We start from the raw sequence: 23294 nt of genomic DNA on the forward strand, positions 1-23294 counted from the left end.
ACAATTTAAAGGATTGGTAATCAGAATACAGTTAGTTACTGTAGACTACTTTGCATTTTATTGTCATTTGTTTTATTTAATATTTAGTATATTCAGTTGTAAAACATTTATCCATATAAATTATGTGATCCGAGGAGCGCTTGAACAGCGGTGAAACACTTTCTTATGATGTGTTACATTCATATGAGCAGACAGAGGGCACTTTCACAAGGTTATGCGTGAAAAGACATATGTATATGTTGCCATCTTACCCTTTGGGAGCTTAAAAGAGAGAATTCAAAAGCAACCAGAAAAAGATGCCATTGTGTACACACCTCGGGGCTATTTGATGTTTGGAGCAGCAGAAATAGCTTTGGATGTATTGCAGGGGCGGATCTAGAAAAATATTTATGGGGTGGCGAGAGGGGGGCAGGAATTTTTGAGGGGTGACAACATATGGCAGACTTATATATACCTAATTTAATCACGTTTATCACAGTTAGATGAGAAATAGTATGTACACACTAAAAAAGGGCACAGGCTGCCATTTACAAACTCATACAGACAAACTTAATCTCATGCAATCAATGTCTTGCATTTGAGGTTTCATGTGAAACAGTTCATATTAGGAATAAGTGACCATACAATGTGATCTCACTTAATAGCAGATAGAAGTATGATTGAAGTAAGGGCATTAAGGTAAGACACAGGTGATGACAGGCAGATGTGTGAAAGGGGAAGCAAACGCATGCAGCATTTGTACAACAAGAAACTATACAAAGAAAAACGTACACATGAAGATCTATGGACTGAGCTGTACTAAAGTGAGCATAAATACACTGTGGAAATAAATAGGTCACGGCACTCAAACGAGGTACTGGACATCGCTTTAATTGTTTACTCAGAACACACATTTTTCCAAACTGATCAGTCTCTTGCCGCTCTGGCGCCATCTCGTGCTGCCAAATTGGCCATAACTTTTAATTCTTTGCTGCCAACTGGGGTGGCAGCAGGGGTGGCACGGTATTCTTTTAGGGTGACATTTGCCACCCTATGCCACCCCGGTAGATCCACCCCTGATGTATTGCCATGTGAACATTTAGCATCATGCTAAGCTAAAATACCATTTCTACTCCTTTTACATGCACCTATTTATCAGTCACGATTATATTTTAATTCTATCAAAAAAATCCATGTTTATTCATATTTTTTTCTATAGCAAGACCTTTGATATTACGGCAAAGATGCCATCCTTCCACCAGAAAATATAGTGCCGGCAGTAAATAGTAAACAGGACATTGCTAGGCAACAAGAATATCAGTTAGCTATGGGTGCTGCAGAGTGATACATGTTCTGTGAACCAATCAGCATCCAGGGCTGGAACTATCCGTTTTATAACTAGTTTGAGAAGCAACATAAAATATTTAGGATTTTTGCAGAGAATGCATTTTAAATATAAGTGTATTTTATATTACTGTAGTCTACTGCCATTTTTTTCACATGTTATTAACTCGAGTCAAAACGAGTGAAAAAAAATCTGTGCTGAAGAAGTAATCCAAAGTATTTATACGTTACTGACCTTGAGATATCCAACGGAATATGTTACAAATGACATTTTACAGCATGTCTGCCGCATCAGTCTAGGAGAAAGTATTAAAACTGACTGATTGTGGACTCAGTGAGACACACGCACACACCGTGCTCAGGTAAATACACCTGTGTCCCTCCAGCGTATTTCGTGTCCTCTAGCACAGGTTAGTCCCGCCCATTTCCTCCTCAGGTGTGACGCTGTGTCTCCTACCTGTTCATACAGACAGCTTATTTAACAGATAACACGCAGGTGTCAGCAGAGAGAGAGAGAGAGAGAGAGAGAGAGAGAGAGAGAGAGAGAGATAAAGATACCGCCTGCTATCAAGAAGCCGATTATACTCAAACCTCTGCAGGTTTCATCGCCTTCGTCATAACGGACGGGTTATTTGGCGACGCTCTAATAACAGGACATCCCGCGCGCTCATTCTGGGGAGATCTTGTCAACATATACGGTGTTGTATACATGAAAAGTGGATATGGGGATATAATATTGACAATAAATGTACTTATTCCCAGTGGAACTTTCCAATGGCGGATGTATTGCGCAGTGAGGAACGTCCTATGCTTTTGCCTACTTGGAAGTTTTTGGATCACTCATGAATCTGGCGATGTCGTTGTGATTTTGCGACCTGGAAAACTTGCATTTATTTGACATGGTATGTGTTTTTAAGCGAGATATTCGTTCGTCTCAAGATTGCATAATATTTTTGGGAAAGAGTTTTGCTTTCAAACCAAATGTAGTTGATGCGTAAAGGAGTGAAATGAGCATTATGAAGATTTAAGAGAAAATAAACATACATAAAAGTAAGTATTAAAGTCAACATAATTTTTTTTTCTTGTTTATTTGGACTTTTTGAAAGGTTTTCATATTTTATTTACATATAGAGTATTTTGTGTGTGTTGATTAATTTTCTTTAGACACTACATTTAGAAAACATCAGGATCTACAATATCAAATTAGGAAACTATGATGTTGTCATTCATTAATTTGTAAGATTTTGGTCAAACATTCCTTTTGTCACCCTGAACACGCGTTGACATCAGACTCTGAATTATGGATGGAGATAGACACCTTTGTGATGGCAGACCCAGTGCTTCATACGGTGACTCCCTAACTAGCTGGCGTTCTTCTTCAAGGACCTTTGGGGAACGAGTTAGAGAAGAGGTAAGCAGAAGGCTGTTGTCCAATATGAATCACCACCAGGAACGAACAGACTCGGGCACCTATCCCACATCAAAATCCCTCGAGGTTACAGCAGGTTTGGATGGCACGACTGCAACAACCACTGTGAGCACATCCAGTCCACCTTGCTTGGACAAAGCCATACAGGGGTCAACAGGCCCTACGAGATACCCCCCGCCATCCCAATCAGAGGAGAGGGTCTCGGACCGATCCACATTTTTCCAGAGACAATTCAGCTCCTTGCTGCAGCCAGGTGTGAACAAGTTCTCCTTGCGAATTTTCGGTAGTGCAAAAGGTGTAGCAGCCGAGCAGGAGCGGGTCAAGTCATTTGGGGTGTGGATTATACATCCATACAGTGACTTCAGGTGAGTTACACAGGGAGAAGGGAAAATGTGATTAGGCAGATACAAGGGATGTTGTTTATGATGGTGGAAACTCAGCTAAGTAGTTGAGATTGGTGTTGAGAATGTCATTATAAAGTGTTCATTGAATCTCCTGTTTGCAGTTGTATTCTAACAATTATTAGTTGTGCTTGTAGGTAGGCATGACTATTGCTATTGCTTATACTTAGATTAGAGAAATGTACTAACCCCTAATCCTTAGTATAAAGCTTCAGCGCTCAAATTGTGTGGCTTGTTGCTGATAGGTGTGCTGTTACGTTTCTAAGTGAAAAGACTTATGATTTTATCTCTTTGTGGATGATGAACTTGGTGACAAAATCTCAGACTTGCATTGAAGGAGGTTCCCGAGCCACGGGAACCAGCCGGTACGTGATAGCTGTGCTGTAAGAGTAAACCTCACTCCCCTGGCCTCAAGAGGTGCACTAGCGACTGATGCTAGAGGCTGTAGCCTTAAGCCTCCTCGTTAGCGCGCCTGCCTCCCATGCCGACTGATGTCGGTTTGAATCCCTCTCAGAGCAGGTCGAGCAGGACCGGTAACAGTGATGCCGTGACCCGGTTGAGAGTGAGTTTTAGTGGGGTGAGTGTAACAGGAGCCAGCTGGTACATGATAGCTGTGCGGTAAGTGTAAACCTCACTCCCCTGGCCCCAAAAGTTGCACTAGGGACTGACACTAGAGGCTGTAGCATTCTCGTTAGCGCACCACCTCCCATGCCAGCTAATGCCGGTTCGAATCCCGATCGGAGTGGGTCGAGCAGGACTGGTTACATGAGCACCACTTATATAGTCCTCAGATAATGTGAAAATCTGGCTCAATGTATGTTATGAGGGATTATCACAAGGATACACCTTGAAATTAAACTGAGCAATACCTTTCATTGCTACATTGTTAAAATGTTTAAACCCAATTTATATTAAGTATCTTTAACTACTATTCTTAAACAATTAATACAATGTACTAAATATGTAATACATGTTGATGCATTGTATTTATTTTTAAAGTATCTGCATTTCATTACATCTGTAGTTACACTGTTAAACTTACCCCTAATCATAAACCTAACCCTAACCCTAAACCTACCCATACCTCAACCTCAGTAGCAGCAAATGTGAATTTTGCAGAACAATATGCAGTCACACAATAAATACATTGTATTGTATATATTTTAATGTCAGTACATACAGTAGTAGTTAAAGACACCTAATATAAAGTGGGACTAAATGGTTTGTCAGGTAACCTAAAAATGTGCTTCACATTTCAACATTCAAGGCAAAAATATAATTTAACATCACTAAATCAGTAGGTTACACCAACGAATGTAAAGGAATCTTCCAGGTTAATCATAGTTAATATCAATCAACTGCTTTGTGATAAAGGTTGATTACAACAAAAAATATTTTGACTCATCTCTTGTTTATTTAAAACAAGGTAAATGTTGCAGTTACAGTAAGGCACTTACAATGGGAAGTAAATGGGAGTCGGACCAAAAATGTTAAAATACACCGTGCTTCTGAAATATAGCCTCAATACTGAAACATTATATGCGTTAATGTGATTTTAGTGTGATAAGTCAATTGCTTATCTTATCTGTGTAAAGTTATTTTCAACAATACAACTTTGTTGTCATGGATACATGATGCCAGGAAATCCTGTTATCTGGTAAACGCTGAAACAGCGGTAAATCCCAGAATTTTATCACACTAAAAAATGATGTAAACACAAATAACATTTACATCTTGTGGCTATACTTTTGAAACACTGTGTATTTTACTGTTTATGTACTGGCCCTATTCACTTCCATTGTATGTGCTTTACTGTAACCGCAACTCTTGCTTTATTATTTATTTATTTTAAAAGTGGATTAAAGTCAAGTATAAATAATATTTTGAGGTAATCAACATTATGCCACAAATGCTGTTGATTAAACTTAACTTTTATTTAGAAGTTAAGTTTAAGTTTTAAGGTAGAAATAGCTCCTTAAAGTACCAGCAGCATGTATACAATTTTTTACAGTGTATCAATAATTATAAAAACAAGGTCAACAAACACTTAAGCCACATATCAGGTCCTTAAAACACACCTTTCAATCACTATTGATTAGCACAATGCTACACAGGGCATCCCATTACTATGCTTTCCTTATAGAGTTACCATCAGCCAGAAAGGGTATCAGATATAGATAGTTACAGCGTGTCAGGTTGATGTTCTTTGTCTGTAATAAGTGCACAGAGAAAGCAGCAAGATGTAAAGGGATAAGCGGATTGTGTTTTTAGCAAGAGACAATTCGTAACAGGATCTTATTCTCCACACTTGTTTCAAACAAAATAGTTTGTGCACGGTCTTTGCATAATCATATTGTTTGCATTACCTGGTGATCAAAACCAATTTTTGAGTCTCTAATCTAATCTACATGAATTTGGCTCTACTATCATTTGTTTTCATTGGCCAAAATTGTCCTTTAGCTACAGCCCTTAACAATGCTTGAGTCACTATTCTTGCTTTATCAACAAAGATAAAAAGCATCTTAAATTTCTAGGCCCATAGTGTTGTGTTAATTCTTAAGCTAAAACCCCATATTTACAGATTACAGAACACGTTTATTTTAATACTAGGATTTCAGAATTTGTACACAGCAATTTTGAATCACTACCAAACATATACAGCCTTCTTGTTTAACAGATGGGTGCTGATTGTCTCCTAATATAATTATGCTATCCATGAGATTGGACTGGTAATCTGGCATACCGGGCATTTTCCCGGTGGGCCGACGCACTTTGGGGCCCATCGGGAGAACTGAGCGGGCCGGTGGGTCAGCCACGAAATGGGCCGAATGGACCGCAATAAGCTAAAATGACCCACCGCGTTGTGCAGAACGGACCACAAAACCATATGCATAAATAGACCCCGCTCAACAACTTTTGGGACAGTTGCTATGTAAAATCCCGGGCCAATTTCTTTTCCCAGTCCAGCCATGCCTGGTATATTGTAAATAAGCACGACACACAACACGGTGGCCTTGAGTTCCTTATTCCCTTTTTAAAAAATAAAAAAAAAACTTTGTTTTGAGCGACCCACCACAACAATGTCACTCAACTAATGGCGTGAGTTGGTTGCGGAACTTTGACCAATGGCAGACGAGGGCTGCATTCAGAAAGCTGTTTTGAAAACAAGTTTGGTGGCACTAGTGGTGCAGAAATTACATCATCTTAAAAAAAAAATATATATATATATATATATATATATATATATATATATATATATATATATATATATATATTACTCTGCAAATTCATTGCCTTTCTTCAGCTAGAAGTTATAGTCCCTGACTTTACCTAGTGCTACGGTTATTAGCTTACCTATAATTAATGCACAGTGATATAGTTTGATGAACCAATTTCCTGCATCATAGTTGTTACTTTAAGCACAGTATTGAATTAACCAATCAGCACGGAACAATATGATTCTGTTCTATAATTATCTACACTCACTGAGCATTTTATTAGGAACACAATGGTCCTTATAAAGTGGCCGAAGTGGTCTTCTGCTGTTGTTGCCCATCCATCTGAAGGTTCGATGCATTTTAAAATCCTATTCTGCTCAATACAATTGTACAGCGTGGTTATCTGAGTTACCGTAGCCTTTCTGTCAGTTCAAACCAGGCTGACCGTTTTCCGTTGACCTTTCACATCAACAAGGTGTTTCCATCCGCAGAACTGCCGCTCACTGGATGTTTATTGTTTTTGGTACCACTCTGAGTAAACTCTAGAGACTGTTGTGTGTGAAAGTCCCAGGAGATCAGCAATTACAGAAATACTCAAACCAGCCCGTCTAGCACCAGAAATCATGCCACGGTCGAAATCACTGAGATCAAATTTTTCCCCATTCTGATGGTTGATGTGAACATTAACTGAAGCTCCTGACCCACATCTGCATGATTTTATGCATTGCACTGCTGCCACACGATTGGCTGATTAGATAATCGAATGAATAAGTAGGTATACAGGTGTTCCTAATAAAGTGCTCAGTGAGTTAATATTGACTTTTAGTTACACTATTGGTTGGGGACATGGCACCTATGACCTCACAAAATCCGCCATGCTCTAACAGTTGAGCTACAGAATTTTAGACGTGAGAACAATAATGTTACATCAAATTCCCTTTATAAAGATGCACAGCAGTCTAGAGAAACTTTGGGTTTGTCTGACACTGATTATACAACCTCCAATCTGTTTAATATTGCATTCCTTCTTAGCATGAAACATAACCAGTATTAAACTTCAAAACTAAAGAGAAGGCTACAGTATATTCAAGTACAAGGTCAAAGGTCATCAAAAGCCACAAGTTGACTGACACTGCTTTAAAAATAAATATGATCACAGGTGGAAACTTTAAACCACAGAGAGCATATATGGGTAGCATGCACACAAGACTGCATATCTAGTTTAGACAGTCACATACCGAACATTCACAACCACTTCAGTAATTGCTTTCTCCATTAACATGGTATGGAATGTTTTACAGCAAGTACCTGACTTACTTGATTTATTTGGTGAAGGCCACAGAATACTTACATTATTATAATGATTAGCCATTCTTGTACTTAACTTTTAAATACTTGTACACCTTTTAAATCAAATTTTATCTTCATATTAATGTTTTAGTTAAAATAAAATAAATGACCAGGTGTGCTTTACAGAGTCACATTTCTAGAATCTTTATAATCGTTTATCGCCGCACTTCTGGGGCTGATTAAATTTGTTTCCTCAAAATTCACAGAATGACGCCAGAGAACACCATTTCTTTAAGTTACAGGGGTAGTACTTAAAATGTCTTCCTCAAGGACAAAATGGTGATAGTTCACATATCGTCCCTTGCAGGCTGAACCTTGTGTTTAGAGGTCTATAAACCACCATGTCTATTAGCTTTGAGGCCATCAGTATGCTAGTGTACTCAGAAAGGTGACAAAATGAATACACCAAAACGTATCGGTTACCTAACGTAACCTCGGTTCTCTCTAGATGAGGGAACGAGTATTGCTTAAGCTAGCTTACGCTACGGGAAAGATTAATCTTTTCTGAGATTTGAAGGCAAAAAATCAACGCAGTGCGGCAGCTGCAGACCTTGAGCGGGCTAGCTAGCGAGCTCATAGGTTGCTCTGCGGCAACTGCTGCAGCCTATAGACGAGCTTGGGCGAACTCGCATCCAATGAGAGGCGTCCGGCGCTCACTGCATCAAAGCCCGCCAAAATGGGCGTGACTAGAGTGCATATAAGCGTAGTTCAGTAGGCTGGAACCCTGGTTTTCATTGACTGAAGCGAAAAGTTGCTCGTGGCGCGAGCACGGCCGGCTACGCAATACTCGTTCCCTCATCTAGAGAGACCGAGGTTACGTTAGGTAACCGATACGTTCTCTTCGAGAGGTTCTCTCGTATTGCGTAAGCTAGCTTACGCTCACGGGAACCCATTGTCATCGCCGTGCGTGCCAAGCATCCACTGTATGAGCCCCAGGGAATTAAAGGGGGACCGGGGAGCCCTTATGAGTGGGGAAATAATATTTGGCCGGCAAGAATGCGGGTCATTGATTGTGTAATACATAAGCACATAGTGGGAAGGGAGCGACAGAGCGGCGGTGCGGTCTGTGTGGAATGTGTCCCATCAGTGCAGCTCACCAGGGGAGCTGTAGCGTGATTAAACCGCTAGTAGTTTTGCCTGCAGAGCGGGCACTTCCATATTGTAAAATCTGACAAAGGTGGAGGGAAGTCCATCCGCTGCCACACATATGTCGTGAATGGAAATCCCGCTGGACCATGCCCACGAGGATGCCATGCCTCTAGTGGAGTGAGCCCTAATGCCCAACGGGCATGGCAGGTCTTTTGACGCGTATGCAGCAGCACTAGCGTCCACTATCCATCTAGATAGCGTCTGGTTCGAGGCGGCGAGACCTTTGGTGCGCCCTCTGAATGAAACGAAAAGCTGCTCAGAGCGTCTGAAAGCGGCGGAGCGCGCAGTATACAATCTCAGTGCTCTGACCAGGCAAAGGAGATTGGCGTCACGTTCGCTATCGGGTGCTGGCAGCGCCGATAGGGAAATTACCTGTGCTCTGAAAGGAGTACCGATCACCTTGGGAACATAGCCGTGTCTAGGCTTTAAAATTACCTTGGAGTCACTTGGTCCAAACTCAAGACACGCAGCGCTGACAGACAGCGCGTGAAGGTCTCCCACACGTTTGACTGATGACAGGGCAGTCAGAAAAACGGTTTTGAGTGAAAGGTATTTCAAATCCACGGATTGAAGTGGTTCGAAAGGGGGCTTTCATAGTTTCGAGAACTATAGAAAGATCCCAGATAGGAACCGATGGAGGCGCGGGGGTTCATCCTTCTAGCTCCCCTGAGGAAGCGGATGACCAGCTCGTTTTTACCCCATGACTGGCCGTGCAGGGGTTCAGCGAACGCCGCAGCGGCCGCCACATCCACTTTGAGCGTGGATGGGGATCTGCCCTTATCCAGCAGCTCTTGTAGAAATACTGAGCAGCGACGACACCCCACATGTCCAGCGGTTCCAGGTCTCTGTCGGTGCACCATTTTGAGAACACAGACCATTTTGACGCATAGAGTCTTCTCGTGGAAGGGGCTCTAGCGTGTATGATGGTGTTTATTACTCCTTCTGGCAGAGCGACGGGTAGTCGTTGATCACCCACGCATGCAGCGCCCAGCGCTCTGGGTGGGGATGTCAGATTGTGCCGCGAGCTTGAGAGAGGAGATCTGCTCTCACTGGGATGGGCCACGGCGCTGTCAGTGACAGCTGCGTAAGCTCCGGGAACCATGTCTGATTCTCCCAACGCGGGGCTATGAGGAGCACCGAGTGACGCGTTTCCCTGATCCTCTGCATTACCTGTGGCAATAGCGAGATGGGAGGGAAGGCGTAAAGCGGGCATCTGGCCAGTCCTGGGCCAGCGCGTCCTCGCTTTTCGAGAAAAATATTGGGTAGTGAGAGTTCTCTTTGGACGCAAAGAGGTCTATCTCTGCTCTGCCGAATAGGTGCCATAACGTCTGGACTGTTTGAGCGTGCAGGGAACATTCCCTTGGGGGAATATTGTCTCTGGACAGTCTGTCTGGGCCGTCGTTCAGGTGGCCTGGCACGTGCGTCGCCCTCAGCGAGCGCAGGTGGCACTGGGACCAACTCAGTATGCGTTTCGTCAGATGGAAGAGGTTCCTGGATGCGCGGGTGTTTATCCAATGCTGAAGCGGGCGCATGTGCAGTAAACCCAGCTGAAGTACTGCTGCGGCTGAGGCCATGTAACCTAGCACTCTCTGGAATTTCTTCAGAGGCGTGAGGCTGTTCATCTGAAAAGATGCGGCTAGTCGCTGAACCCGAGCGCGCGCTGTGTAGATAAGCGAGCCGTCATTGCCACGGAGTCTAGTTCTATTCCAAGGAAGGAAATTGTCTGACTGGGCTGTAGTGAGCTCTTGGTCCAATTGACTGCAAGACCCAAACTGTTCAGATGGCTGAGGAGAACTGCTCTGTGAGACAGAAGCTCCATATGTGACTGTGCCATAATCAGCCAGTCGTCCAAATAGTTCAAAATTCGCAAACCCTGACTCCGCAGGGAGTGCGGCGCCGCATCCATGCACTTCGTGAAAGTACGAGGTGCTAAGGACAGGCCGAGCGGGAGGACGGTGTATTGATAAACCTGGCTGTCGAGCTGAATCTCAAGAATGGCCTGTGACGGGATTTACCTGAATCTGAAAGTATGCATCTTTCAGATCGAGAGAAATAAACCAGTCCCCTGGCGCACATGCGCGAGGAGTTTCCTGGTTGTAAGCATTTTGAATGGTCTTTTGCAAGCACCTTGTTCAAAACCCTGAGATCTAATATGGGTCTGAGGCCACCGTCTTTCTTGGGAACAAGAAAATAATGGCTGTAAAGCCCGACTACGCTCAGAGAGGGTGGCACTTTCTCTATGGCCCTTTTGCACAGAAGGCTTGCTATTTCTGAACGAAGCATGCACGCTGCTTCCGTGTTCACAGTGGTTTCGAGCCACGCTCTGAAGCGAGGAGGGCGGCGATCGAACTGTAGCAAATAGCCCTGTTGTATTGTGCTTAACACCCACTTGGATATCCCTGGAATAGCTTCCCACACTTTGAAGCGTAACGCTAGAGGGTGAATGGCCAATTCACTCTGATTGCCGCACACAGAGCGCTGAACAAAATGTGTGAGCGCGTTTAGTGTGTTTATGCATGATTGCTCGCAGACAGCATGAACAGGCTGTTTTGTGAGTGACTTCCGGATTGGAATGAATGGGGAAAGAGTCACATCTGTTACTTGATGTGCAAGCATAGTCATGGACACGGGACTTCACACAGAGGAATGTTTGCTGGCCGTGTAACAGAGCGGGCAGAGAATGGGCGCACGCACGTATTCGTGGGCGCATTTATTGACTCTAACACTCGAGCGGTTCGTAACCGCTTTATGTGAGCGTGCTCTGGTGGGGACACGAGACATGTAGTGCTTGTGTGTAGAGGTGAACACTGGATTGTGGGCACATTTTCTACACACAGGGCTGGTCGTGTGACAGAGCGGCCAGAGAATGGGCGCCATACGCGATTCGTGGGCGCCTTCATTGACTCTGACGCTTCGAGCGGTTCAGTAACCGCTTTATCGCGAGCGTGCTCTGATAGGGGCACGGAATGTGTTATGCTTGTGTGCAGGGGTGAACACTGGGTTGTGGGCACATGTTCTACACATAAGACATGTTTGCTCTTTACAAGATTTATTTGGGTTGCCGTAAAAGCGGCGTTTGAGTGCAGGCAAGCGGGCAGTGTCACCGGCTTGTTGGCTGCTAAATTCACCACTGTAGTAGCCTGAGAGAAGGGGACTGACAGGGGCAAAGCTTTGATGGTGGTCCGGCCGCGGCGGGACTGAGCCGTCGTTTGTTCAACAAAGTTAGGAAGACTTCGGTTGCTCTGGTTTCAGCGTTACCTTAAATCGAGGCCCGCGAGGCGGTGGTCTCGGCGGCTGTCTGAGCCTGATCGAGGGCGGCCGCCCTGTCGACGCTGAGAAGTCTGAGTTTGTTGAGCTGGGCGCTGTGAAGAGGCTCGTGCAGGAGGCTGATCACGTGAGCGGCCTGCAGAGGAGCTAGCGCGACGCGGCAGGAAGAGGTTCATGGCTTGAGTGGCTTTCTGGACTTCTGAGAAGCAGTCAACAATGCCACTCACCGCGGAGCCGAAGAGACCGGTCGGAGAGAGCGGTGCGTTGAGGAACGTGGAGCGCTCTGCTTCTCCCATGTCGGCTAGCGTTAGCCACAGGTGTCTCTCGGTCACAGTCAGCGAGGCCATGCACTTCCCTAGAGCTTGAGCTGCAGCTTTGGTAACGCGAAGGGCGAGGTCTGTCGCGCTTCGTAGATCAGTAACAGCCTCTGGGTGCCTGCCTTTCTCATCCCACCCGAAAAAGGAGCGTTCCACAACTTTGCAAGCTCCGTGTGTAGTTCCGGCAGGAAGGGAGCGGCCCGGGCCGCATGTGTAGAGCGGCGATGGCTTTGAAGAAAGCAGCCGTCGAGTCTGTTGGGTGCCTGCTCAGGGGCGGTGACCACTCGAGCCCGAGGCGGTCGACGGCCTGTGTGAGGAGGCGTGTTAACTCCCCTTCGACTCCGGTGCGGGTCCTGCTGGATTCCTGGGCCGAGGATGAGGCTTGGGAGCCTGACCACTCCTCGCTGTCCGAAGCCATGATGGAACAGCAGCCCTTATCCTCCGCCTCAGCAGAGCGGCCGCTCGGCGGCAACTGCGCGTCCCGGGGGGGCGGGGAGGATGAAAACGATGCTCGAGGGAGAGGCTCCGGCGAGGCAGTCGCTTCAACTACAGTTTCTGGCAGCCTTTGGGAGGGGCGCTTCTTTCTGCGCGGCGGAATGTAAGGCGGTGCGGCGGCTTCTGCTTTGAGTGCTTCGAGTCGAGCCCGCAGGGTCGACATCGGTAGCTCCTCGCAGAAATCGCATCCGCCCTCAGTGAGGGCGAGCTCTGCGTGTCCCAGTCCCAGGCAGAGAGCGCCAGATGATGTGGCGGTCTCCGGTGCTGAGAAGGGCGACATGAGGCGCAAGTGGAACGAGGCATCTTGAAAAAGACGCTCGTACTCTTTTGTGAATAGTTCGTAAGAACTAGATTGCTGAATAAAAAGGATACGTCGTCGGATGGCGTAGCTCGCAGGATGGCTGAAGTTGGCTGAGAGGGCCGGCTTCTTTAGCGCTGTCCACGCTTGCTTGATGCCCCTCGAACGGCGACGCGGCTTCCAGGTCAGCGATGCGAAGAGCTTCGCTGAAGAGATGAAAATCAGGGTTCCAGCCTACGAGCTACGCTTATATGCACTCTAGTCACGCCCATTTTGGCGGGCTTTGATACAGTGAGCGCGCGGACACCTCTCATTGGATGCGAGTTCGCCCAAGCTCATCTATAGGCTGCAGCAGTTGCCGCAGAGCAACCTATGAGCTCGCTAGCTAGCCCGCTCAAGGTCTGCAGCTGCCGCACTGCGTTGACAATGGATACAAAAATTAAGGATAATTTATTGGCTTCAATATCTCAGAAAAGAGAACCTCTCGTAAGAGAACTATTGATGACTCATTTTGCTCTTAGGGGCAATTTAAAGTCTCTATACAATAAAGAAACTTTCTAGAAGAAAAATGTCCCTCTTATTGCCACATGCCACCAACAAGGATTTGCGAGTAGCAAATCAAATGTCAACACAGGAAAGAAAACTGCTTGTCAAGTCACTTCATTGGGTCTTATATGTAGTTTATTATAACTTTAGCATCTCTACGCATTGCTAATAATTTCAGCAATTCTATGATGTGGAGTTTAAAAGTAACATTGGTTTGTAAACAACATCAAATAACATACAAAAGAGCAAATTTATTACTATTACATTTATAGATTTTAATGTACATACTCCATAATCTACTCTTAGTTCCTTATATCATGCATCTTCACAAACAGGTTCTATTGGGACTTCATTATGCTTTGCCTGATGATGGGCAACCTTGTCATTCTACCATGGGGAATCACTTTCTTTGAAGATCAGAACACGCTGCCGTGGATCACCTTCAATGTAGCCTCCGACACTCTCTTCCTGGCCGACCTTGTCATCAACTTTCGTACTGGCATTATGGAGGGTGATAATTCCCAAATCATCCTGGACCCGCAAGTGATCCGTCGGCATTACCTGCGAGGCTGGTTTCTGGTGGACTTCATTTCCTCCATCCCAGTGGACTACATCTTTCTGATTGTTGATATAGAGTCCCGGCTTGAGTCAGCAGAGGTGTACCGCACCGCTAGGGCATTGCGCATTGTCCGCTTCACCAAGATCCTCAGCCTGCTCAGATTATTGCGCTTGTCCAGACTTATACGGTACATTCATCAGTGGGAAGAGGTGAGCAAATAAAGGGACAGAGAAGAGGAAGAGATATGAATAGAGGATATCAAGACAAGTGATCTGTTCCAAATGCTAGTGAACTATCTATTCAGACATAGGCATCATAGGCATACTACCAAAGCGAAGGCTTTTAGGCAAGATACTGTAGGTAGCATAATTAAGCTAATTAATAATTTTAGCCCAAATCTAAGGCAGCATTGCAATAATCCTTTACAGAGAAGAAACAAAATCCATCCAAGTTGGTGGATGTAGCGAGAGAGATAAAAATATTTCAGTGTAATTAAAATGGATAATTGTACTTCTTTTGTCTCTTATTAAGAGAATCACGTCTTTATAGCATTGTATCTCTGTTGGAATCAATTGTGAGTCCAGTCTCCTGTGCTTTACGTGAGGAGCACTCTTTGTATGACACAGAGTTCCTGCCTATATAGAGCATTCCAAGTCAGTCATTAATGACGTTCCATGATGGATAGGATGCTGCCTTAAAAGTCAGCTGTCTATGTAGGCAATGAGCTAGCTAACTTGGTTTTTGGAACAGAGCTAAGGATAGTAAGAAAGGAACGAGGATTTAAGAGGTAAAGTATTTAAACAGTAAGCAGCACAAAGATGCTCTTCAAGTGAGCTACGACAATTCAAAATCTTTTGCCCCAGACCCACATAATATGCCCTACAATGCTGATCTATAGCATAGCCTTTAAAACAGTTGATGCTATTTGTTCCTCATTTCAGAGAGGAATGCCTTGTGCAGGAGAGAAACATAATATATTGCACAACAGAAAGACATTGTTCTAGTTCTGACTATGCAGCTATCACTCATTTTTACAGATATTCCATATGACCTATGATCTAGCAAGTGCAGTGGTTCGCATAGTGAATCTGATTGGAATGATGCTGCTGCTGTGTCACTGGGATGGCTGCATGCAGTTCATGGTACCCATGTTGCAAGACTTCCCATCAAACTGCTGGGTCTCCAAAAACAACATGGTGGTATGTAGGAAGAATGGGTTTGGGGCTATTGAGAATATGTCATTTATTTCATTTGCCATCTTGGACTTACACTGACACCTAGAGGCCTGAATGCAGCATCATTCAAACAAAATAGTTTTAAACAGCTTTATGTAAATGCACTATTCACAGTCAGCAATGATTAATCTAATCCATGTGTGAAAGTGTCCAATCACAGGACAGTTAATGAGATTAAGCGAGTGGTATTGGACTGCTCATGTGATTCTAACATGGCAGCCCCCATGAGGGGACCTCTCCATGTAAATTAAAACAGCTTTTATAAGGTTACTGATATGATCTCATGTGAGTAGGCATGATTTTATACATATGTTTAAAAATTACATACATTTCCTGATGATTTCTCATTTAAAATGAGGAAAATTTAGAGAGCACCTTTAAATTTGGGTTTAAATTGGTGACGTCTTGGTCCTTGTCTGTCAGAATGCCACCTGGGACGTCCAGTACTCTTATGCCCTCTTTATGGCCATGAGCCATATGCTGTGTGTTGGGTATGGAGCTCAGGCACCTGAGGGACCAACTGACGTCTGGATGACTATGATTAGCATGATTGTTGGTGCCACCTGCTACGCCGTGTTTTTGGGCAATGCCACCAACCTGGTCCAGTCATTGGATTCCTCCCATCGTCAATACCAAGAGAAGGTACTAATTGCTCACAAATACTTTATAGGGATTTTTGAGATTGGCTTTGTAACAAGTCCCTTTGTTTGTTCATTGGTTTGCTACAGTATAAGCAAGTGGAACAGTACATGTCCTTCCAAAAGCTGCCTGCTGACATGAGACAGAGGATTCATGATTACTATGAGCATCGATTCCAGGGCAAGATGTTTGATGAGGAAAACATCCTTGGAGAACTCAGTGACCCACTCAGAGAGGTTCTCTTACCATTTCGTTTACTTATCCTCTCCTTGTTTTGGTTAAAAAAAAAGTTATTTTCAGTTAAAAGGGATAGTTTACCCAAAAATAAAAATTCTGCTATCATTTACTCACTCCCATGTCATTCCAAACCTGTTTGACTTTCTTTCTAGCATGGGACACAAAAGGAGATGTTTGGCAGGATGTTAGCCTTCACTTTCATTTAATATTTCTTCATTTTTTTTCCACACAATGAAAGTTAACAGTATTCCTCTGAACTTCTGTATTTGATCAACTTTATCACTCATCACAATCTTTTGCTTTCATTACTCACGTCACCTTCTGTGTTTTCTTTGTATTTCTCACATTTGACAATTCCTCATTCTTGTATTCCTCAATCTTCGGTCAACGAACCTTTAGCTACTGCTCAAAGTTTCCTTAATGGGATGGATTAGTAGATGGTGTAATAGTAATCCTAATCCATTTTGTTTTCTGTGATTGACCTGCAGGAGATAGTGAACTACAATTGCCGTGGGCTGTTGGCTAACATGCCACTCTTTGCAAATGCCGATCCTCACTTTGTCACAGTGCTCCTCACAAAGTTGCGCTTTGAGGTCTTTCAGCCAGGTGATATGGTCATCCGTGAAGGGACGATTGGTCGTAAAATGTACTTCATCCAACATGGCTGTGTCAGTGTGATCACTCATGACAATAAAGAAAATCAACTTAATGATGGCTGCTACTTTGGGGGTGAGTTTGATACGTCACCATGATTTTGCCAAGATCATTGTTGGACAATAATGTTTGATGGTCCTGGAATAACATTCTAGTCTAAAAACATAGTCCTAACCCTATCCCTAACCTTTACTCTCACCGTGAACTACACCTAAATGATAGGTTGATAAACTGTATTGGGAAGTAGTTTACTAAATGAAGCGACGCTTCTAACTTAAAGGAATTTTTCACCCAAAAATGAAAATGCTCTCATAATTTACTCATCTCATGCCATCCCAGATGTGTTTGACTTTCTTTCTTTTCCAGAACACAAACAAAGATTTTTAGAAGAATATCTCAGCTCTGTAGGTCCATGCAATGCAAGTGAATGGTGACAAAAACTTTGAAGCTTGAAAAATCACATAAAGGCAGCATAAAAGTAACCCATATGACTCCAGTGGTTAAATCCATATCTTCAGAAGCGATATGATAGGTATGGGTGAAAAATGGATCAATATTTAAGTCCTTTTTAAAACATTTACAATTAATTCTCCTCCATACTCAATAGGTGGCGATATGCACGTAAATCGGCAAAAGAAATTAAAGTTTTGAAAATAAATGTGAAAGTGGAGATTTATAGTAAAAAAAAGGACTTAAATACTGATCCGTCTCTTACCCACACTTAACAAATCGCTTCTAAAGATGGATTAAACCACTGGAGTCAAATGCATTACTTGCTGTCTTTACATACTTTTTGGACCTTTAAAGTTCTGGCCACCATTCACTTGCATTGTATGGGCCTACAGAGCATAGATATTTTTCTAATCTTCTAAATCTTCGTTTGTGTTCAGCAGAAGAAAGAAAGTCACACACATCTGGGATGGCACGAGGGTGACATAAATGATGAGGGAATTTTCTTTTTTTTTCAATTGTTCAGTAGTGAGACAGTAGCTCAGCTATTTTCATAAAATATAGCTTTACCGCACTGCATGAATTTAATGAAAATAGGGTGTTTTTTTACCATTTGATTTTTTTTTTTTTACAAATTTAGTTATAGAACTTTAAACTGAATGTTTGAAATTTAAAAGTGAATGTAAAATGTATCAAATCTGTTCCTTTTCCTTTTTTAGAAATATGTCTACTTACCCGTGGACGTCGTACAGCCAGCGTCAAAGCTGATACCTACTGTAGACTTTATTCACTCAGTGTGGACAGCTTTAATGAGGTTTTGGAAGAGCACCCATTAATGAGAAGAGCATTTGAAAGCATAGCTGTGGACCGCCTGGACCGAGAGAGAAACGGCATTGTGTATTCACAAAAAACCATGGATGATGATGGGGACTGACAGATTCTTTGCGTGATCTCTTCTGCTCAACTTGGTGAACCTTGTCTTACCAGAGACCCACTGATAAATCATCAAAATGAATGCAGAAAAAGTGGAGGAATGTGATACAGTGTTCACATAAGCACCTTTGCGATCTTGCTAAATGAATTGACTTTAATGACATTGTATAGTTGCAATATAGTGTGATTTATCTATTCAAATGTTTTTTTATTCTTCTTTTGACAGTGCAATGCATAAGGATAACAAAATAAGCAATACTGGTCCTGTAGTTCTAATAATGTTTGGCTGTCTATTGAGATACTGACTTTACTTCAGTTTTGATGGTTTGATTAGTTAGCAAGGACTTTGCACAACATGCTACACAAAACAATATCTATGCAGAAATACATATATTACAGTACAGTAAAATTAGCACAATACAACATAATTAAATTAACATAGACATGGTTCACAAAGAAACCTATTGTTTTGACTGTTACCGTCTCCTACTCAGCTATAGTTTCAAATAATAGTTGTTTTTATTCTGTTAGACCTAATTAATTCCTCCTTGAACATTTTGCATTGAGCAAAATATCTCAAAGATGAACTTAATTTAACAAGTACATCTGTTTAATAGAGGTAGACTGATATATCGGTTTTACCGATTGATCGGTGCCGATAGTTGCTTTTTGGAACAACTGGTTATCTGCAAATATCTATGTCGATTTTTAAAATCTTTTTGTCATTTAAAAATAAGAGTCCTGGTGTGTTTTGGGCTTGTTTATCCTTAAAAATCTCACGTTATGCAAAAAATATTTTTTCTGATTATTAGGATTTAGGTTTAACAAAAAAATGCATCTGGGATTTTATTCATTTTGGACTCTTTGTCTTTGTCCGCCATAGTAATGAAAGAAAGTATCGATTTGAAAAACTATCTGCCGATTCATTGGTTATCGGCCTTTCCAACCACCTTTGTTATCGGTATCAGCAAAATCCACTATGGGTCGACCTCTACTGTTTAGCTCTTTTTTTCACCCAAAAATAAATATGTTGTCATTTATACACCATTTCACTTCATACTTTCCTCCATAGAACACAAAAGGAGATTTTAGGTTGGAGATTTTCACTTTCATTGTAATATGCAATGACAGTAAATAGTGACTGATGCTGTCAGCTAACATCTTTTGTTTTCATGGTAGAAAGTCACAAGGATTTTTAACAACACAAAGGTGAGTTGAAGATTTCTAGATGTACAACGGATGCCTGCTGTAGGCAAACAAATAATCAAATCATGTTAAATAAAAAATAACATGATGTGATAAGATCATACATGTGGCAATCTGCTATCTGGATATCAACATTGATCATTTGAGACTCATAGCAAAAGATGTGTGCTAATAGAGCTGGTACAGCCTGTCCAATGTCCTCTTCACTTTGAATAAGTATTATTAAGCAATGTGAGTCATTTAATCACAGATTAAACTAATTGTGTTCTACCCTGATGCAGAATAATCAGTCATGAAGAAACTAACCACATAGGAAAAGGCTGTTTTTAATTGTCAAAAAGCAAGTAATATATAAAGTTTTAACTATATTTTGTTTGCAAGTTTCTACTCTGCTGTGTGATGGGAAATTTAAACACCACACAATCTGATATCACTGAGATGTTGACAGTTATGGATAAAATATTGGAATTATAAGAACATCTAAGAACAATGTGATTTGAAGAATACGTTTATTTCCTTCACATTGTAATATGTATGTACTGTAATATAATTTTTCTAAATATAAATGCTGAACTGTTCAAGTCAAATATAACTATTGGAGTTTTCAGAAGCACTTTTTAAATAACAAATGTATGCATACATGGTCTGTAGGTATCTGACCTTTAATTAATAAACAGTTGGTTGCATTAAAGAGTCTTCCTTGAATACATAAAGATACAGTGCTTACTAAAATACACCCTAAACTACTTCATTGTTAATGTATCATAGCTTAGATGAGTATTCAGTTCACTTGCATGATTCTTTATTGTACATGTCATTCAGTTACACAAAAAGGCACTGCTTTATTATTTTCAGGGAATTACAGTTTGTTTTAATTAATTGTATCCTACAAAATAAAATGACATTTTATTCTAAATACAGTGATTTTGTGTCATTACATGTACATTTAATATGAATGTGCTCTACTTCAGAGGCCCAAACTGTATTTAAACTTAAGGAACACTAAACATATCATTGTATTAGATAACAATATATCAAACCAAGTGTCATCTGCAAAAACATTGTCAAAATGTTAGACATTTGAGGAACTTTTAGTTTGTATGAAGTCAGTTCGCACATTTTGAACAGTATATCTAGCATATTATATACTTCATAGAATAGTTTATAATAATACAACATATTTTTGTGAAATGTTTTTCCTGATGGCACAAGATCATCACTCAGACATCTATTTGATGTGTGTTTTAATCTGTAAGATGTACTTATTAAGACATGCTCATCTGCAATATGTCTATAAGGCATTTCCTCTCGGATATTAAAAAGACACTCAGCAGATATATTTGAGATGTTTATGTACATTTAGAATGTACAGTACTATGCAAATGTTTAATGCACATAAGATCCATCCATCCATCCATCCATCCATCCACCCATCCAACGTCAACCGCTTATCCTGTGTACAGGGTCGCGGGGGGCTGGAGCCTATCCCAGCTAACATTGGGCGAAAGGCAGGGGACACCCTGGACAGGTCGCCAGTTAATGCACATAAGATGTTCCACAAAAACATTTTTGTCTTAAGATGGTTATTTATATCTTCAGATTTAAACCCCAAAATATTCCTTTTACAAACAGAAGACCAGGGAGCAGAGAACCCCTCATTGAACACTGAGTCAGTCTGGGATTACATGAAGAGACAGAAGCATTTGAGACAGCCTGTTGTTCTGCCAACAACCAAGAAAAACTGTGTCCAGTAGTAGCTAGGAAAATTGGTGCCGTTTTAAAGGCATAGGTGGTCACACCAAATAATGATTTAGCTTTTTTATGTTTACTGGACTTTGAATGACCTTAACTGATAAATGAAAACTATTCATGGCATTATTTTTGAAGAAATCCTCACTATGCAACATTTTAAGTGTCTAAAACCTTTGCACAGTACTGTAAGTAAATCTGCTCTTTTTAAGATGTTTATTAGAATGCAATCCTTTCCCGATGAAACACTCTTAAACAGACATCTTGGAGATGTACATGTGAAATATGGGTTAATTGAAAAATGTCCTGCTACAGTGCTGTGAAAAGGTATTTGCTCCCATGCCCCAATTCTTCTGTTTTTGTGTACATCTCAGTAGCACGAAGTTGGATAAAAGGTCTAACCCAGTAGCACACTATGCCAAGGTCCCAAGAAATTCCAGAAATTATGAGGAAAAAGGTGACTGAAATACATCAGTCTGGAAAGGGTTACAACGCAATTTCAAAGGCTCTGGGGCTCCAAAGAACCACAACAAGGGCCATTATCTCCAAATGGAGAAAACTTGGCACAGTAGTTAACCTTCCCAGAAGTGGCCGACCTTCCAAAATTCCCCCAAGAGCACAGCGACGACTCATCCAGGAAGTCACAAAAAAAGCTAAGGACAACATCCAAGGAACTGCAGGCCTCTCTTGCATCAATTAAGGTCACTGTTCATGACTAAACAATCAGAAAGACACTGGCCATGAATGGCATCCATGGAAGAATGGTGAGGCGAAAACCACTGCTAACCCAGAAGAACATTAATCCTCATCCGAATTTAGCCAAAACACACCTTGATGATCCTCAAAGGTTTTGGGAGAATGTTCTGTGGACTGATGAGTCAAAAGTGGAACTGTTTGGAAGACAGGGGTCCAATTACATCAGGCATAAATCAAACACAGAATTCGACAAAAAGAACATCATACCTACGGTCAAGCATGGTGGTGGTGGTGGTAGAGATTGATGAAGTGGAGATGCTTTACTGCTTCAGTGTCAGGGTGACTTGCAATAATTGAGGGAAACATGAATTTGTTGCTGCTAAAGGTGGCACAACCAGCTATTAAGTTTAAGGGGGCAGTTAGATTTAAAATGGGTGATATAGGTGTTGGATAACTTTTTTGCTTCAGTTATGTAATAATATATATATATATATATATATATATATATATATATATATATAAATAACTATTATTTTGAATGGCCAAAGAAAATGAAGCAATGTGAAAACAATTTTACCTGGTCGAAAAAAGTAGTCTTGTTAATTTACCTGATGAACCTTTTGCTGACCATGTGCGCTTCTAAATCACTTGCACCTTTATTAGCAACTGACACATAAGTGCCAGATTTACATGTCATATATTCTGCTTCCCACGGATCTCGACCTGTACGAAAGCAGGGGAATTTTTTGTACAAATCTTCTGTAAATTAGCATTTTCGTTTGGGCATGAAGCAACTGTTTGCTGCCGAACACAACGGCGCTTCGCGCGTTCGCAGAGAGATTGACAGGTAGGAATTTGTCCAGTAGTTGCTGCAAGCCTCTTATAATCGACCAATTGGTGTTCGAGAAGGCGGGACTTACAAAGACGCGTTAAAGCAATGCAAATGTGGGCGCGCACACAATTAATAGACCAGATACACTTCATAAATCAACTAAAGCCGTATCCCGGGCATCTTCGCAAATTTAGAAATCCCGGCCGGACGCTTTTTTAAGGTCCGAAAAAGAGGACATGTCCGGGAAAAAAGAGGGCGTATGGTATATACTATAAATATATTTTGTGTTTACACAGGCTGCCTTTGTTTTA

General features: G+C 41.9%; 1 protein-coding gene across 1 annotated transcript; it reads left to right on the forward strand.

Annotated features, from left to right (window-relative positions):
- Positions 1-1962: 1962 nt before the first annotated feature.
- Positions 1963-20603, forward strand: LOC127619516 (potassium/sodium hyperpolarization-activated cyclic nucleotide-gated channel 2-like). The gene is made up of 8 exons (XM_052092356.1): positions 1963-2373; positions 2614-3117; positions 14129-14561; positions 15390-15551; positions 16011-16229; positions 16316-16462; positions 16952-17192; positions 18287-20603. The coding sequence occupies exons 2-8, from the start codon at positions 2624-2626 to the stop codon at positions 18499-18501; spliced, it is 1911 nt and encodes a 636-aa protein (XP_051948316.1). The 5' UTR covers positions 1963-2373; positions 2614-2623; the 3' UTR covers positions 18502-20603.
- Positions 20604-23294: the final 2691 nt, after the last annotated feature.

The sequence above is a fragment of the Xyrauchen texanus genome, chromosome 26 (genome assembly GCF_025860055.1).
Source record: "Xyrauchen texanus isolate HMW12.3.18 chromosome 26, RBS_HiC_50CHRs, whole genome shotgun sequence".
Classification (NCBI taxonomy): Eukaryota; Metazoa; Chordata; class Actinopteri; order Cypriniformes; family Catostomidae; genus Xyrauchen; species Xyrauchen texanus.

Coding starts and splice junctions, on each gene's coding strand:
- LOC127619516 (XM_052092356.1), top strand. CDS start 2,624: ATGGATGGAGATAGACACCTTTGTGATGGCAGACCCAGTGCTTCATAC. Junction 14,562..15,389: donor ACATTCATCAGTGGGAAGAG/GTGAGCAAATAA, acceptor TCATTTTTACAG/ATATTCCATATGACCTATGA. Junction 16,230..16,315: donor ATCGTCAATACCAAGAGAAG/GTACTAATTGCT, acceptor GGTTTGCTACAG/TATAAGCAAGTGGAACAGTA.